The sequence below is a fragment of the Rana temporaria genome, chromosome 3, assembly GCF_905171775.1.
Source record: "Rana temporaria chromosome 3, aRanTem1.1, whole genome shotgun sequence".
Lineage (NCBI taxonomy): Eukaryota > Metazoa > Chordata > Amphibia > Anura > Ranidae > Rana > Rana temporaria.
The window spans coordinates 493,741,166-493,759,717 of NC_053491.1; the positions used below are offsets into that span (position 1 = coordinate 493,741,166).

General features: G+C 44.8%; 1 protein-coding gene across 4 annotated transcripts in view; it reads left to right on the forward strand.

Moving 5' to 3' along the window:
- The window catches only part of LOC120933834 (NACHT, LRR and PYD domains-containing protein 3-like), a 107,180-nt gene that overhangs the window by 26,048 nt on the left and 62,580 nt on the right, over positions 1 to 18,552 (forward strand). For all 4 annotated transcript variants that reach the window (XM_040347242.1, XM_040347243.1, XM_040347241.1 and 1 more), the window contains exons 2-5: positions 1,049 to 1,107; positions 2,224 to 2,526; positions 8,178 to 8,216; positions 9,020 to 10,736. In XM_040347242.1, the coding sequence (XP_040203176.1) occupies positions 1,080 to 1,107; positions 2,224 to 2,526; positions 8,178 to 8,216; positions 9,020 to 10,736 (2,087 nt within the window). In that variant the 5' untranslated portion in view covers positions 1,049 to 1,079. The remainder of the gene's footprint in view (positions 1 to 1,048; positions 1,108 to 2,223; positions 2,527 to 8,177; positions 8,217 to 9,019; positions 10,737 to 18,552) is intronic.

Sequence of the window (18,552 nt, forward strand, 5' to 3'; positions counted from 1 at the left end):
TTTAAAGAAGATTGTACACCTTTTCCTGACAGAGTGGCCACTAAAGAGCCACAAAATGAATTAAAGGGGTTGTAAAGGTGAAAAAATCATCCCTAAATAGCTTCCTTTACCTCAGTGCAGTCCTCCACTTACCTCATCCTTCCATTTTGCTTTTAAATGTCCTTATTTCTTCTGAGAAATTCTCACTTCCTGTTCTTCTGTCTGTAACTCCACACAGTAATGCAAGGCTTTCTTCCTGGTGTGGAGAAAACCTCTTGAGGGGGGAGGGGGCGAGCAGGAGTATCAGGATGCCCACTAACACACAGGTCCTTTCTCTATCTGCAATGTAGAGAGTGTCCTGACACTCCTGCTTGCCCCCTCCCACCTCAAGAGGCTTTCTCCACACCAGGGAGAAAGCCTCACATTACTGTGTGGAGTTACAGACAGAAGAACAGGAAGTGAGGATTTCTCAGAAGAAATAAGGACATTTAAAAGCAAAATGGAAGGATGAGGTAAGTGAAGGAGGACTGCACTGAGGTAAAGGAAGCTATTTAGGGAATGTTTTTTTTTACCTTTACAACCCCTTTAATAGTGTTTAACCTGTTTTTATGATGAATAAATACCGACCTTCCTGAAGAATCCTCTTGGAAACATCTTATTATTGAATGGAGGTCTCTGCTGATCACACGCCTTCCATTTTGGGGTCTTCTCCTTTTTATCACCTGACCTCTCTGTAGACATCTTATTGGCTGATACTTTGGTGGTCATTAGTACCGGTCTTGGCTATGAATGGCACAGATTTGTGGAGGTGACACCTAGAAATACGAGTCTGTATAAATTGTGGCCCTAAACAGGGTAAGATTCCTTTGTGACCCCGATATAATAATCAGATGAAGGTTCTGATTGACCCTCATAGTTACGGGCTATAAATGACAGAAGTCCATTTCAGATCTCCTCTAATTGGACAACCAGACAGACAATTATTCTCCACATAAGGAAGCAAAATCCTCCTTATTGGTTTCATTCATCACACTACCGATGAGTTTATTATTGTTTGTGCTCCTTCCAGGTGATGTCATCTCGGGTCATCTTCTGATGTCATGGCGACCTCTTCCTCCTCCTCACAAGGTATGACTGCCGATCCTGACAATTCTTTCCAATGTTTTCCTTATGTCTCCGTAGTCTGGACATTTCCTGTAGACATCGGGTCAGTCCTCCCATTAGAAGAGTTCAGGAGCTTCATCAATTCCACCATCACATTCCCGTGTCTTCAGATTTTATTTATCATTGATGGAAATTAGGGTTGTCCCGATACCACTTTTTTAGGACTGAGTACAAGTACCGATACTTTTTTTTATGTACTCGCCGATACCGAATACCGATACTTTTTTTTTAAATGTGTCCCCAAATGCAGCCATGTCCCCCATATAACAGCCATTGTCCCCCGTATAACAGCCATTGTCCCCCGTATATCCAGCCATTGTCCCCCGTATATCCAGCCATTGTCCCCCGTATATCCAGCCATTGTCCCATGTATAACAGCCATTGTCCCCCGTACCTACTGTTAATCACCGCGGCGGGGAACATTACAGACAGCGTTCGTTTGAACAGCTGTTTTCCCCGCTGCGCATAGACACTCCCCCTTGCTCGCGATTGGACAGATCCATCCAAGGGGGAGTGTCTATGCGCGGCGGGGAAAACAGCTATTCAAACGAAAGCTGTCTGTAATGTTCCCCACGCCGCGGTGATTAACGTTGTAGCGGCGGCGGGGGGGGGGGGGAAGTATTCTATTTTAGTATCGGGGGTATTAGCGGGAGTACGAGTACTCCCGCTAATACTCGGTATCGGTCCCGATACCGATACTGGTATCGGTATTGGGACAACCCTAATGGAAATGATCTTCTGAGATGGTCCAGTGACCCATAATGACTGGAGGAAATAAACATATTAGACACATTATAGGGACAATTCATGAAGGTGATGTTTTTTTTATAGATAGACCTCCCAATATTCCTCCATCTGAGAGGTAACTTACCACTATGGAGGCAATCATGTGAGATTATCACAGGGAATCCAATCCCTATAGGATAATGTACATATAGACATATTGGGGGATATTTTCCTTTTCCTTCTATATGCTCTTTATAGGATTGCCGGCCCCCAGTACAGACTTATCTGCTGTCATGTGTCAGAAATCCTCCAATCAGGATGAATGTTTATGGTTGCTGATTGTCCTCTCTGCAGGGTCGGCTCCTGGTGTCCTGGGAAAGGTCCCACAAACCCCCGGGGATCTTATCATATATTCTCTGGAGGATCTGAATGGAAGTGACTTCAAGAGATTTAGGAACAAATTGTCTGATTTCTCCTATGAAGATAAACTTCCCATCCCCCAAGGAAAACTAGAAAATGCAGACTGCATCACCACCAAGGATCTCCTGATTGGCAGATATGGAGAAGAAGGGGCTCTGGATGTCACCATTCATGTCTTTACACTCATCGTTCTGATGGGACCCGCAGATGACCTCCAGGAGAGGAGAGCACAACATGGTGAGTTCCCGTCTATAATGACCATTTCCTACCAATTCCTGATCAATATCTGTGTGAGGAAGAACTAGGAATGTCATCCAGGGAAAGCCAGGGACCAATCAGGAGCTTCCAACTGGATGAACCCCTTCCCACCGACAGTATGTAGATATAGGGCCTTATGGAAGGGGAGCTTTATCCTGGGGGCCACATATCTGCGTACCTCTCTTTGTGCTGGGAGCGTGCTGCACAGAGACTAGGATACCACCAAGAGCCCTCCAGGTATTGTACTAATGATCGGGACCCAGGAATCCGGGTTCCCTGTCACCTGATCACTGTGATAACCTCTGATTGGCAATCATAGTAATGAGTCTCTGTGCAGCCCAACACTATTAGCTAGATTCAGGTAGGGCGGCGCATTTTTCAGGCGGCGTAGCGTATCGTATTTAAGCTACACCACCGTAAGTCAGAGAGGCAAGTGCTGTATTCACAAAGCACTTGCCTCCTAAGTTACGGCGGCGTAGCGTAAATGGGGCTGGCGTAAGCGCGCCTAATTCAAATGAGGATGAGGGGGGCGTGTTTTATGTAAATGATTGGTGACCCGACGTGATTGATGTTTTTAACGAAGGACGCATGCGCCGTCCGTGGACATATCCCAGTGTGCATTGCTCCAAAGTACGCCGCAAGGACGTATTGGTTTTGACGTGAACGTAAATTACGTCCAGCCCCATTCACGGACGACTTACGCAAACAACGTAAAATTTGAAAATTTTAACGCGGGAACGACTGCCATATTTAACATTGGCAACGCCACCTAGGGGGCAGCTTTATATTTACGCTGGCGTACCTCTTACAGAAACGGCGTATCTTTACTGCGATGGGCGCACGTACGTTCGTGAATCGGCGTATCTAGTAATTTGCATATTCTACGCCGAACTCAACGGAAGCGCCACCTAGCGGCCAGCGTAAATATGCACTCTAAGATACGACGGCGTAGGAGACTTACGCCGCTCGTATTTTAGCCTAATTTAAGCGTATCTGGTTTCCAGAATACGCTTAAATTTGCGACGGCGTATGTTTTTTTTAATTTTTATGAATGAATGAATTTGCTCTGAATTGCCGGGAGCCGACAATTCATTATAGCCACGAGTGATTTTTTAAATGACTTTTTTTTCCTTCAGAATGTCATTTTGAGCAGGGACAATTCTAAGTACTGGAAACAAGCGCAATTTCACATGCTTACGTTACAGCCCCCCCATGGTTACGAAATTTAAAGGAATATTTCACTTTTATTGTTGAACTTTTAGCATTATTAAATTCACTGCTCACGAAAAAATGTCCGTTTAAAAAAAAAAAAAAAAGCATTGATACATGTCCCCTGGGGCAGGACTCAGGTCCCCAAACACTTTTTAGGACAAAAACTTAGCATATTAAACTTTAAAATGAACACTTTTGATTTCTCCCATAGACTTCTAAAGGGAGTTCGGCGGAGGCTTTACATATTACTTGCATTGCGCCCTCTGCTACGCCGGTTCATGCGCCTAATTAAGGATTCATCCGGCGCACTAATTAAGCCATGAACCAGCGCAGCACATTGTTAATAGTAAATCAGCCCCAAAGTGTCTCAAAGACATCCCCATTATGAAAGGCATCAGCTCTTAAAGGGGTTGTAAAGGTTCGTTTTTTATTTTCTAAATAGGTTAATTTAAGCTCATGCATTGTTGGTTCATTTACCTTTTCCTTCATATTCCCTTGTAAATGCTTTCTTTCTTTGTTTACTTTGTCTGAATTTCTCACTTCCTGTTCCTCCTCAGTAAGGTGTTCAGTAATCTGTTCTAAATGGCTTTCCACGGCTCGAATGATGGTGGAAAGCTTACTGAGGAGAAACAGGAAGTGAGAAATTTGTTAGATTTTAAATGTATTAATATTTTTACGTGATAAACGTTTCTGAATCACTGGTTAAACATGGTAGTTTTTAGGTTTGCCGAGGATAGAGAAATGCCATCTGTCGTAGGCTACATATATTTTTGGAGTTCTATGTCAAGACAGTGGGTGGAGATATGTTACTTAAATATACACAAGTGGGTGTTACGTTTATCACCAACCTTCTTTGGAGCTAGTCTAAATGTGAATTATGCTTAGCTTGGCTTTTAAAACAGTATAAGTATACATGTGGTTTGGGTAGCTAGCTAGAGGACCTTGGGGTCACCGACCATACAGGGAGATGGGGGTAGGAAGCCCCACCCATCAGGAAGCTTTCTCTATGGAAGCCGAGCAGAAAGACATACCATCATACCATCATTACATCTATTTCCTCCGTCTGTAACCTTCTGAATTGCCATCTTGCCATGTGTTACGTTACCAGCTTATTAGAAGTGAACTTTTTGCAATAATTACTACTACTTGTATGCGTACTGCAACCTATAATATGTATGTAAACTATTGCATCTGTATTACTGTGTATGAGCCATTCGCTTGCGAGTGTATGACTGAACCACCATGTGCTCAAGGCCTGAAGCCCGAAGTTAGTTAAAGGCAGACACCTTTGAATCAAATCGTTATATTTATTCTAACAAATGACGTCCATTACATCATAAACAATGCTTTAACAGAAATATCTATTACACATAGGATAATACTCTAACAAAATGTCTAACTATAACACTGGCAAATAACATGGAAGTATACTCAGCCCTCTCAAAGATGGTATGGTCTTCTGGCCTGCTCTGGATGATAAAGAGAGAGAAGGGCTTCGGCCTTGCCCCACATGGCTGGGCCCAAACTACACGCCAGGCTTAAGGCTTCCATAAGGCCCAGTCCATGTGGTTCCAGCCTAGGTCTTCCCCCCCAGCTGAGCTCTTGACTCAACCTTGCTTTGATGATAACAGAGACCTCTGTATAGCCAACACTCCCTTTTACAACAACTCAATTCATTCAAAACTCCCTCCCACTTGGCTTGGACCAATCACTCTTCATCAGGCAGCCCCCTTCTCCAGCTGGCTTGTAGAATATTGTCTTACACTAAGCCAGCCCCCCTGCTGTGCAGCTTTTGCCTGAGGGTAAAACTCCTCTGTGCCTTTTCAGGATTGCAAGAGTAAATTGCTGTACAGGCAGCTGAATTATTCTGCAACACAGCTGTAACTATGTAAGCATTGACTGTTTGCTTGTCCTGTCTTGGAGAATAAACCTCGTACTTTGGAAGAAAATCTGAGTCTTGAATATTGGGAACAAAGTGCCTGGGAAGAAGGAGACTTTTGACATATCACATGACACGTGTTAAAAATGTCCCCTCTCTCCCACATTCTACAAAATTCAAACAAAGAAAAAAAACATTTAGAAGGGATATCGAAGGAAAAGGTTAGTGAACCAACAATGCACGAGCTTAAAGGAACCAATTTAGAAAATAAAAGACGAACCTTTACAACCCCTTTAAATCATAATGTGGAATATCCTTCAGTATTTTCATCAACTGATTGTGTATTTGCAATTTAAGTTTAGACGCCCTCTCTAATAGTTTTGCTTTTCAAACCTCTGCATCTGTGGACGAACTGTCCAGCGCTAATGGTGAATCTGGTATGTACGATGCGGATGCCGAGGCTGACTGTCCTTTAACATTTCCCTTTGAAATCACCGAAATATGTTTGTTTTTTGATAGTGTAACATTCTGCACTTCTTCTAATTCTATTTCTAAATGTTCAATATAAGTACAAAAAGTTTGACAATTTGAACAACTAGGTTCAATAGATACATTCTTACGTGTGTGCATTTTTTCTGAAATTGCTACATCTTCCGATTTGTTCACTACACAAATCAAATGTGTTTCTGGTACATCATAAACCATTGAATTAAAAACTGTAACTAGTTTCATTACATTACGTAACTTTTTCTTTGTTTTAGCTAACGAAAACCTGGCACTATCAATGTGTAAATTAGCTCGCAAGCATTGATCATACGTAGATTTCCATAAAACGGTATCAGAGATTTGTTTCCCTAATCCTTCAAAATCCAAATTACTATGATTTGCTAAAACATCTAGACATTCCATGATTTTACTCACCGAATAAAAAAAGTCCTCCTCTATGCTCTGCGCTAATTTCTGCACTAATCTTCCGGTCAGTCACAATACACCATCAATCGAATTCTTGACTTGTGTTCTAGGTTCTTGTCAAACGTTTCAGAAGTTACTCAGTGCTCTCACTTCTCTGCCCTCCGATAGCACTTGAGAAAGTGGTATAAAATTTAAATATCGATGAACGAATGGATAGCTAGCCAATGTAAAAACCTGAGGGTTTCTTATGTTAAAATAGCACAGCTTCTGCTGTTAAAAGGCTATACTTGGCGTTCTGGATGAATGATGTATCGTGAGACAAATTCGTGAATAAAAAAACAAGTGTTTTAATATACACACTATAAAGGATAATAAGTACAGTTACAATACATTCATAACTTCAAATAAAAGTTCAATACATAAAAGAAAGTTCTTAGAGAACATGTGCTTTAAAATCTTAAAATGGCCGATTAACCCTGTGTATGCTTGAAGAAGATTGTCTGTGTGCCTCTGAAGATGGGTGAAGGGTAGAAGACAGGGAGAAGCTTTTGACCCAAGCTTTTATAAACTTCAAGATCCTTTCTTTGACTTTCGCGCCAAAAAGTAAACCACTCCTACATTACACCCTCCCTCCTGGGGAGTGAAGAGTAGAAATATGAGGCTTAACATCTGGTTTGATTTATCAAGTTGCAAAGGAAGAATTTTCAAATTTTTCATTTTCGATTTTCGAAATTTCAAATTTTTAAATTTTTCATTTTTGAATTTTCAAATTTTCTATTTTTTTCTTTTTTCTTTTTCGAATTTTTTTTTTCGAATTTTCAGATTTCGAATTTTGGAAATAAAAATTTGTTAATATGAAAATTCTGAATTTCTAAATTTTTGTTAAAAAACGATTTAGAAACTAAAAAAATTGCACATGTCTAGTCAAAAGTGACACAGGAGGGGGGAGGGTTCTGATGAGCGGAGGTTCCACTTTAGGGTGGAGCTCCACTTTAACATTTGTCTTACCCTCAGTCACTAAGGGGTTAAACAATCTTTACTGAGGAGTTTACAGAATAAAAAAAATTTGGGTATAAAATTGTGGATGAAGGAAAAGGCTACAGAGTTCAGGAACAATGTAAAAGGGAAGCAGAGTAACACTTCTCCGGGATGCCGGCAGTCAGTCACCATAACACAATGACATCACTCAGCATGCCGAGTAGAGCAATACAATCACAGCCACTTGTCTATTATACAGAACCTCCATATTTATAGCTGTATTCTTGGGAGACCCTCATGACTGTTGCTCGGGGTTCTGAGCCTTGTGCCCCATGCATCCACCTGAACCTCCATCAGAAAGAGGAGTCAAGGCTCCAGATTCTAGGGGTGTGCCTGTAATCCCTGCATAGAGAATTGGGGGCTTTTCTGGTCCCCCCACCATGGTCACATGTCACTGCAATGTGCTGAGATGTTACAAGGCAGACAAAGACCCTCCCCATCACCTGGAGGAGGAGAGACTCCAATCTACAGAGGGTTGGTGGGATGATGGTGTCTGGGAGGATCTGCTACACTAATAACTCTCTTAGTTATTATTTTATACATTTCAGAGGTTTGTCAGGACTAATCACTTCCCTGATCTTATTTCCAGCCAAACTGAAGAAGACGACACATGAGAAAACATTATCAGGTTAGTAGGACATCCACCTCTGATATGAAATCTCTTCTGGGTGAACATTTTGTTTTATTGTAGTCTGGATCAGTGGTGGAACTACCAGGGTCACAAAGGTCACATTGGCATTCTACCACTGTAGGGGGGCCACAGACAGCAGGAAGGGGGCCACTGCAGAACATGGGCTTAGTTCACACTGCTGTGATCCCAAAGTTGTGCAACTTGCTTGGAATTTCCTTGTGACTTTCTTGCGATTTTATGATTTAACATTGTAGTCTATGGCACTCAAATCACACCAAAGTCACAGAAAAGTATTGCAGGAAACTTTTTATTTGTTGCTGTGACTTTAGTCGCATTAATTAGGACAGCAACCATTACAATAAATGTGTTTTAACTTATCATGTGACTTTGTGTTGCAAGTCACATGATAAGTCACAGCAGTCTGAACCAGGGCTTATAAAGGGCCCCACAACAGGAACAAGTGGAAAGGCCCCTGCCTCAGAGATAAAAGCCCCAGCCTTGGAGGGAAGGGCCCTGGGACCAGAGGAAAGGGCCTGGGACTGATGAAAAGGGCCCCAGCAGTCAGGGGGGCCCTTAATAGGTTCTTGCACTGGGTCTCTGAAGGTTCTAGTTACTCCTCTGATCTGGATGGTGTGTCCATAGTTTGGATGCTTCCACAGTCCTCCTGTATTAATGGGATATCTTCTTTTAGGGTTCCATTCTTTAGGTTTATGGTTATAATACAATATTTCCAACTCTGTCTTATAAATAGTATTTCATGTGTATATGAGGAATAAAATATTCTCCTTTCTCTCATAAAGACATCAGTAAGGAACACAGTGAGTCTGAGAAAGAGAAGTTCCAGAGGATTCCAGAATATAATTCCCGTATGGGGGAGGCTGTTCATCTACAGGAAATATTCACCAAGTTATGGATGATAATTGGACCCCGGAATAAAGAGGGAAAAGAAGAAGAAATAAATAGTTCAGGGAGAAGACATCTACAGAACATGGAGAAAAGATCCCCAACCACAATCCCGGCCCTCTTTGACCCTGATAAATGTGGGTTCATCCCTAAGATTGTTGTGTTACAAGGAGCTGCTGGGATTGGGAAAACAGTGACCTCCAAGAAGATCATGCTGGACTGGGCCTCTGAGGATCTCTACCGAGACAAGTTTGACTTTGTGTTTTATCTGAGCTGTAGAGAAATCAACACCATCCCTGGAGACATAAGTCTTGTGGGACTTTTATCCAAAACCTGCAGACTGAGTTCAGGTGACCTGGTGTCTATTCTGGAGGATCCTGGAAATCAGAGAAAACTTCTGATCATAGTTGATGGGTTTGATGAACTGAGGTGGACTCTGGAGGGGAAATCTGAGGGTTGTCCTGACATTTCTATGGAAACCCACAAAGAAATAATAATCCAAAGCTTGCTCAGGAGACAGGTTCTCCCAGAATCTTCTCTGATCATCACCACAAGGTCACTGGCCATGAAGAAACTTAACACATTCATTGCTGATTCTCGTAATGTGGAAATCCAGGGATTTACAAGGGAAGATCGGGAGGAATATGTCCATAATTTCTATGGAAATAAAGAAGATGCAGACAAGGTTCTCCGTATAATAAAAGACGATGACGTTGTGTACACCATGTGTGCTGTCCCCATCACATGCTGGATTGTCTGCACTGTAATGAAACAAGAAATAAGAAAAGATTTGGCTTTAATTCGGTGTCATACGATGACTTCAATTTACCTTCTCTACCTGGAGATTTTACTAACCCATCACAGCAATACGGAGCCATCTGTACCCAGGAAACAAACCTGTCTGAAGAAGCTGTGTGCTCTGGCCAATCAGGGACTTCTGAACCAACAAATCTTATTTGAGAAGAAAGATCTAGAAAGACATGGACTTTCTCTGGATGAGGTGGAGTCTGTATTTCTGAATGAGAACATCTTTCATTGGGACGTCCGAACCCAGACCTGCTACAGCTTCATCCACCTGAGTGTACAGGAGTTCCTTGCTGCTCTCTATTATGGGATGGATGATTGGTTTGGATTTATGAAAAATATTTTCCTCCCAAAGATCTGTAAAGGGAAATCACTCCATGACCTCAGTTCAGATTACTCACATTTAGCAGTATCTGTACAATTCATGTTTGGTCTCCTAAATGAAAATCAGGTGAAGACATTCTCAGAGATCACAGGAATCCCCATCTCACTCCGAGCCAAACCTGCAATGAAAAAATGGGCCATGAAGGACATCAATCAGAATTTCTGTACTCGGACCATCTTCTGTCTGTATGAGACTCAGGATGAGGACTTCATTAGGAGAGTCATGTCTGGATGTACAGATTTGAAGCTGAGGGGCTCACATACTGGTCACTTGTGGATGGACAGGAATTATTCCAAGCAGCTGAACTATTGCTTGAAGACTTTGAAGAGAGAAAGTTTTCAGTCTTTATATTTTATATCTCTCACTGTGGATCCAGAGTGCCAGAAACTTCTCTCTCCATTCCTACACAGGAGTCAGAAGGTCGGGTAAGTGAGTGTTAGGAAATCCTAACTGAATTCAGAGAATGGGCAGGAACCTGCATACAGTATAATGGTGATTATCAGACATGTTCTCCATCTACCACACTTGTTAGAAGTCCTGGGATCTCACGCTTTCCTCAGCCCTAAGTCCTGGTTCACACTATAGCAATTTTCCAGCGACATTCTGATGACATGTAAAGTCGCAGGTCAGGTGAAAACACAGATTTTATTGGGTGTTGTCTTAATTGCTGCATTTTGAGTCACTGCAACAAAAGAAAATACTTCCTGCACTACTTTTGGGCGATTCTTGTGCTGCACGACTCCCATAGACTTCAATGTAAAATCACCAGAAAGTCGTACATTTGTCTGAATCTTTAAGACTTTGCTGCGACTTCTGAGGCTTCTTTACCCCTCACCTCTCCTCCCTGGTCATCCTTGCTGCCTAAAATCCTCCTCCATCACATCCCAGTCACACCTGAGCATAGCGGAAACGCACATTCCCACTTCCATTATTTGTGTATTTTTCAGGTGTAAGCACACAATGGGGCAGATTTACTATTAACAATGCGCTGCGCCGGTTCATGGCTTAATTAGTGCACCGGATAAATCCTTAATTAGGCGCATGAACCGGCGCACCACAGGGCGCAATGCAATTAATGTGTAAAGCTGCCGCCGAACTCCCTATAAAAAAATGACGTGGGGTTCCCCCCAAATATCCATACCAGGCCCTTCAGGTCTGGTATGGATTTTAAGGGAAACTCCACCCCAAATTTAAAAAAAATGGCGTGGAGTTCCCCCAAAAATCCACACCAGACCCCTTATCCGAGCACGTAACCTGGCCGGCCGCAGAAATGAGGGGGGAACCATACCAGGCCACATGCCCTCAACATGGGGAGGGTGCTTTGTGGTCCCCCCAAAGCACCTTGTCCCCATGTTGATGGGGACAAGGGCCTCATCCCCACAACCCTGGCCGGTGGTTGTGGGGGTCTGCAGGCGGGGTGCTTATTAGAATCTGGAAGACCCCTTTAACAAAGGGGACCCCCAGATCCCGGCCCCCACTGTGTGAAATGGTAATGGGGTACATTGTACCTCTACCATTTCACCAAAAAAAGTGTCAAAATTTTTAAAAAAGACAATAACTGTTTTTTGACAATTCCTTTATTAATGTCGTCTTTCCGCGCTTCTTCTTCTTCCATCTTCTTCTTTTCTGCTTTCATTCGGGTTTCTTCCTCCATCTTCTTCTTCCTCTGCTTCTCAATTTTCAATCATTTTTCAAAAGCCTTTTTTTGCCAAAAAAAAGGTTTCATGAATTAAAAAATAACAAAGCAGGATAGTTAGCCCAATTTTTAGGGATAATGTGAAAGACGATGTTACACTGAGTAAATAGATACCTAATGTAACGGTCACCACCGTTTACGACCTTCCATCCCAGTCACGACAGCTTATCGACACTCCAACCAACAGGACCCGATCCATAAGAGTTCCCCCCAGACACGAGACACACAGCTCTGTGCTTCTGGTTTCAAATGTAATGATACTTTAATGGTTTCTTCTCAGCTTTTTATACAGTACAAGGCATTAAAGCAACAATGAGATCTCCACCCCCCTAATCACACACTCAGGCTAATTACTTAAACATTCTAGACAGGTCGGCACCGGCCTATAATTATCATGTCTAATCACTGCACATTCCTTAATTAACAGCATAACAAACCAACCCATCACACACTGAGTTTCCTAGGCAGACGTTTCGTCTCCGCATACAGCTTGACACCTATTCACACCTCTGAGCATCAATAGGTTTTAGACAGTGTTATCACACAATTAAAGGCCTTTCAAAAGCTAGCCTTATTTAACATATTAACAGTCTTCACAGAGAGATGAGTCACTATTGACTGGTTGGGGTCACAATTAACCAACATCTTGCAGTGTCTCAAAATCCTGCAATACGAACTATCAGTGATGTCAAATCTCATGTAATACATGAATTATGATTCACTTGCCACCCCATGCCCAAACGGCACAGGGTGGACTCAGACCCAAGAGTTATCAGTGACGCTGACACAGGAGTATCCTCCATCCTCACAAAGTCTTTGGGTGTCACGGGTCATTCCGGTACACCTAACTTGTCATGCATTATTATTGCACACACTCATGGAATGGCGCCAAACTTCAGGACTTAAAAATATCCATAGGCGACGCTTGATTTTTTTTTACAGGTTACCAGTTTAGGGTTTCGCTTCTGAATGGGAGCTACTAGGGACAGGGCGTATTTTTTTTTTTTTTAAAGATTTTTTTTAGTTTTTCCTTTTTTTAGATCACTTTTATTCCTATTACAAGGAACATAAACATCCCTTGTAATAGGACTAGTGTGTGACAGGTCCTCTTTATGGAGAGAGGCGGGGTCAATAAGACCCGACATCTGTCCTCCAGGCTGGAAAGCATGAGATCGGAAAATAAAACACTGATCTCATGCTTTCAGCCGCAATCATGTTAGTTCAGCACAGTGGTGTAGTGGATAGCACTTTCACCTAGCAGCAAAAAGGGTCGCTGGTTCGAATCCCGCCCGTGATACCATCTGCCTGGAGTTTGCATGTTCTCCCTGTGCCTGCGTGGGTTTACTCCCACAATATAAAAACATGCTGTAAATCGTATCCTGTCTAAATAAGCCCTAATATGCAGTAGTATATTTAGGTTTTGTGCTGCCCTAGGTCTGACTAAACTTCTGCACCTCCTAATAGAAAAATTACCCACCCCTTCCTGTCAAGGCCACACCCTGTTTTTGTATGACCCACCCAGAAATTTTCAGGGGGGGGCATTGGATTCCCTTAATTTGCATAGTTTTTCTCTCACTTCCTGGTTGGCTATGGGGCAGGAAGTGAAGGGAAATCTCTGCAATTGGACAGGGATAGTACAAAATAAACTGACAGGGGCTCTAACCCTCCCTCACTCTATCCAAAATGAAAGAAAAAAAAGTGTTGATTATAGTTCTACTTTAAGCACAAATTTCTGATAATTTTATTGAGAGGACTAAGAAAATATAACCATAGGCCAGGGTATAGCGTTGCTAATATGTATGAATGTGTGTTAGGGACCCCCACAAACACCACCCAATGTTAAATAAACAATTTTCTTCATTTGCAAATAAGTATCATCCCTTCCTCAGAGACCTTTAGCAGCAGTACACGCAACTTCCTGTAGGGGCGTGATGTCCTGTGTGCTGGCCACGGTTTTCCGAGAACCACATATGCGCATATCCAATACACGGTGGTCACGCATCTATGTGCAAGACCCCAATTTTTAGAGAAAGTGATAGTAAAGCAGATGCAGATCTCCAGGATCGGACTAACAAATGTTTCTAGTGAAAGGCAACTGGTGTTTTCTATAAAACAAGGGCTAAATGGGACATTGACGTGCATCACAGTTGATCTGATGAATGTGTCTTTGCAAATTTACACTAAATGAAATCCTTTCTTCTTTTACTTGGTTGCTAGTAGTGTTGCTCACGAATATTCGCATTGCGAATATTCGACTCGAATATAGCATATTCGAGAAATCGCGCTATATTTCGAAATTCGCGGTGAATATTCGCAATTCCGAATATTCGATTTTTTACAATTTTTTTTTTGAATCAGATCACATCCTAGATATCTCCATCGACGTCTAAAAGCATTGCTGGTATCATTAGAGACCCTGGGCCGAGTAGCTGAAGCGTTCATTGAATTTTCCAGAAAGATCGCAATGCGATTATTCGGCAAACGCAATATCGCGCGATTATTTTCCTCGCCCCGATCTTCCGCATCAGAGCGATTTTTACAGTTTCATTTTTAAAACAGATCACATCCTAGTGATCTCCATAGACGTCTGAAAGCATTGCTGGTATGATTAGAGCCATTGGGCCGAGTAGCTGAAGCGATCATTTTATATTGCCGAATAATCGCAATGCGAATATTCGGCAATAGGAATATTGCGCGATTATTTGCTCCGCCCTTTTGCATCAGAGCCAATCAGAGTTCTCCTTCCACACTCGTCACAGGTTAGCAACCAATAGGAACCTGCCTGCATGGACATTATATAAGCTCACTCCCAGCACCATTTCATTGCAGATTCAGAAGCTTGCTATAGAGTGTGGAGGCTGTTTCTGTGTTCCTGGTTTCCTGGTTTCCTGTGTCTTTGTTCTTGATTGATTTAGATCATCACCAGCATTGCTATTTAGTGATTCCAGTGGATCTTTTCCAGTATATCAACTGCTTTTTTCAAAGCAATAGACCCAAGAGCTTTTTTCAAAGCTACGTTTTGTGCTGTTTTGTGCTGTTTTTTTCATTTGTGTTACTGTTTGATCCTGCAATCCTCCCTGTTCAGTTATATTTGCAAGAGATTTCAGAACACATATTGATCTGAGCTTTATAAAAGAGCTTTTCTGAAAGCTAAGTTTTGTTCATCTTGTGTTACTGTCAGATCTTGCAGGTTCACTGTTCAGTGATATTTGATAGGCATCTCAGTTCAAATTTTGTTTAGTTTTCCCTAAAGAGCTTTTATAAAAGCTAAGTTTTGTGTTCAGTTTAGTTAAATTTTGTGTAGTAAGTGTACACACTGTTAGTGTACATTTATTTCATCTAGCTTAGCTTAGTGTGTGTTTAGTGTCTGTGTTTTGTGTTTAAAAAAAAAAAAAAAAAAAAAGTTAGTGTTTGTTTAGTGCTTTTTTTTTTTTTCTTTAATTTTGTAGTCCTTGTCTGGTGTACTACTTTTCTTATAGTTTAGTAGCTGTCTGTGTACGTCTTTGTCTGCGTGCCTGTCTTGTAAAAAAAACACAAAAACACATTTTGTTCACATTTTCCCCCCCAATAAAGTTTAACCCCCCCACACACATATCAGCAATTATGAGCGGCATCCGTGGCCGTGGCAGTAGGGGTAGGGGAGTTACTCCCAGTGCTGGATCGCTGCCAGCACGGGGTACCTCTCGTGCCCCTACTAGTGGTAGAGGATCGGGTGCAAGGGGAGTACGCCTGATCCGGGAGTTCTTCCCATCGGGCAGCCGCCCGATATTGCCATCTCAGGCTCAAGTAGTGGTGGACTACATGGGGCACAGCAGTGCCACTGAGTCGTCGGTCCCGACTCACAGTAGTACCACCATTACACCGTTGCCTGTACTACCCCCCCCCCCAGCCCCCAAGAGTCCAGCATCTTACTGTTCGACAGCGACAGTGATAGGGATCTCTTGGGGGAGGCCATGCATCAGGCAGACCTCCAGCTCTGTCCTGATGGTCAGGACCTTTTTGAAGGGATGGATGAGGAGGATGGGATACCTGCTGGCAGTATCCCAGAGACATCCCTTCAAACTGGTGCTGCTGTTTTGGTGCAGGAAACAGCAGCACCTAGTCAGACCCAGGCGTGGGTGAGGGGACAGCGGAGCCAGGCTAGAGGCTCCATGTCACGTGGTTCCCTCAGACCAACACATCTCAGCCCTTGGTCTGACATCTCTGGGGGCGAAGAGGGTGACCCATCATGGTTGCCATCTGACGCGTCGGCTCACTACGTCAGTGACGACGGGGAAGGTAGGCACCCTGGTGAAACGGTGCGCCAGGTCACCACCAGGGAGACCATCGTCAGGGTCTCCACTGGTGATGGCAGCAGGAGGTGTCAGGAGGAGGAGCAGCAGCAGCAGCAGCAGCAGCAGGCAGCTCCACCTGTGCGCACCGAATCCCAGCAGGTGCAAGTAAGCGTCACCCCATCTGACAGGAGGGCGGTGCTGAAGTCACCTGTCTGGAATTTCTTTACCCTGGTGGCAGACAACCCTACCGTGGCCATCTGCCGGATTTGTAAAGTGAGGGTGAAGAGAGGGAAGTGTTTGGCTCGGGTGGGTACCACAGCCCTGAACCAGCACCTCAGGATAAACCACTGGGCGTTGTATGAGGAGATGAAGCGTGGTGGTGGTAGCAGCGCCACCACCACAAGTGAGCAGGGTACAGCAGCCCCTGCCACATCTTCATCTGTTTCCAGCAGGTCATGCCCCCCCCGCTCCCTCTAGTAGAGGTACTGGTACCGGCAGCCAGACCTCTACTTCCACAGCACCCTCCACGTCTGTGTCCCGCACTGCCGTCCGGCGCCAGGCGTCGATTTCAGACGCCTTTGACCGCACCACTCCCTTCCCCCCCTGGAGACCGACGTGTGCGTTCCCTCAATGGGCTCCTGGCAAGGGTTATTGCCCAACATCTGCTGCCCTTCAACATAGTTGACAGCAACCCCTTCAGGCAGATGTTGGAGCAGGCCCAACCCCAATGGCGTGTCCCCAGCCGCCATTTCTTTGCCAGGACTGGTGTCCCTGCCCTACACCAGCACATTGTTCAGAATGTAACCCTGTCGCTGGATCACGCTGTCAGCGACAGGGTTCATCTGACAATGGATGGCTGGACCAGCAGGCATGGGCAGGGACGCTACATCAGCTTCACGGCCCATTGGGTTTCCCTCCGAGGCGTCGGTGAGGGATCGTCGGCAACCGATCTTGTGGTGCCGCCCCGGGGTGTCCAGGGGAGAACTGCTGGTCTCCCTCAAGCCACTGTCTCCGCAGCTGCTGAGCCTCCCAGCAAGCGCCCCCGTAGCTACTCAAGTGTGGGGCACGTGCGCTGTCAGGCCGTGCTCCAGCTTGTTAGTTTAGGGGACCGGAGACACACTGCAGAAGAAGTGCTGAAAGCACTTCAAGCTCAGGTCCAGAAGTGGCTGACACCCCGAAGGCTCCAGCCAGGTATGGTTGTCTGCGATAACGGCAGCAACCTACTCGCCGCCCTCCATGCTGGCAGTCTGACGCACGTGCCCTGTCTGGCACATGTCCTCAACCTGGTGGTGCAGAAGTTCCTGCGCACTTATCCAGGGTTGAGTGACATTGTGGCAAAGGCGCGTAGGATTGCCAGCCACTTCAGGCGCTCCCCAACCGCTACCGCGTCCCTGTCCAAATTGCAGCGGAAGTACAATCTGCCCCTTCACAGGCTGATTGTGGACAGTGTGACGCGGTGGAACTCCACCCTCCACATGCTGAAGAGGTTGTGGGAGCAGCAAAGGGCGGTGAGGGAGTACCTGATGGAACTAGGCACTCAGAGGGCTTCACCACAACTCCCTTTCATCGCCTGTGCGCAGTGGGGGCAGATAAACCAGGTCTGCCAAGTGTTGTCCTCCTTCGAGCAGGCGACCAAGATGGTCAGCAGTGAGCAAATTGGCCTCAATAGCGTGCTGCCAATACTGTTCATGCTGGAGAGGACACTAGATCGCCTGCTCGAGGCTGGGGAGAGTGCCTTGGTGGAGCAGGAGGAGTCAGCAATGCTCCACCGAGACCAGGGCCAGGACCAGGAGGAGGAGGAGGAGGAGGAGGATGATGATGAAGAGGAGGAGGAGGTGGTTGCTGGTGTCGTCCCGGAGTCAGGGCCTGGTCAGGAGGGAGAGCCGGTGTTGGGGGCACCGATAGTCCGGGGGTTGGGCATGTCTGAGTTTGACCAGCAGCGCCTCAGGGAAGAAGAGTCGCACCTCATTCACCTGGCCAGCATTGAGGAGTCACAGCGGGCTGTGCTCTTCCCCATGGCTGCCCACATGCTCAGATGCCTCAGGAGGGACCCCCGGGTTAAGACCATCAAGACGAGGGATGATTTCTGGATGGCCACCCTTTTGGATCCCAGGTGCAAGGGGAAACTGGAGCAGTTCATCCCAGCCAGCCGGAGGCAGCACCGGATGGAGGAACTGCAGGCAGCCATTGTCAGACGGTTGGAGCAGGCAACTCCCCGGCCTCCAGTTGTCCCCCCTCATCTCACCCAGCAGGTGGCTGCACCCAGCTGCA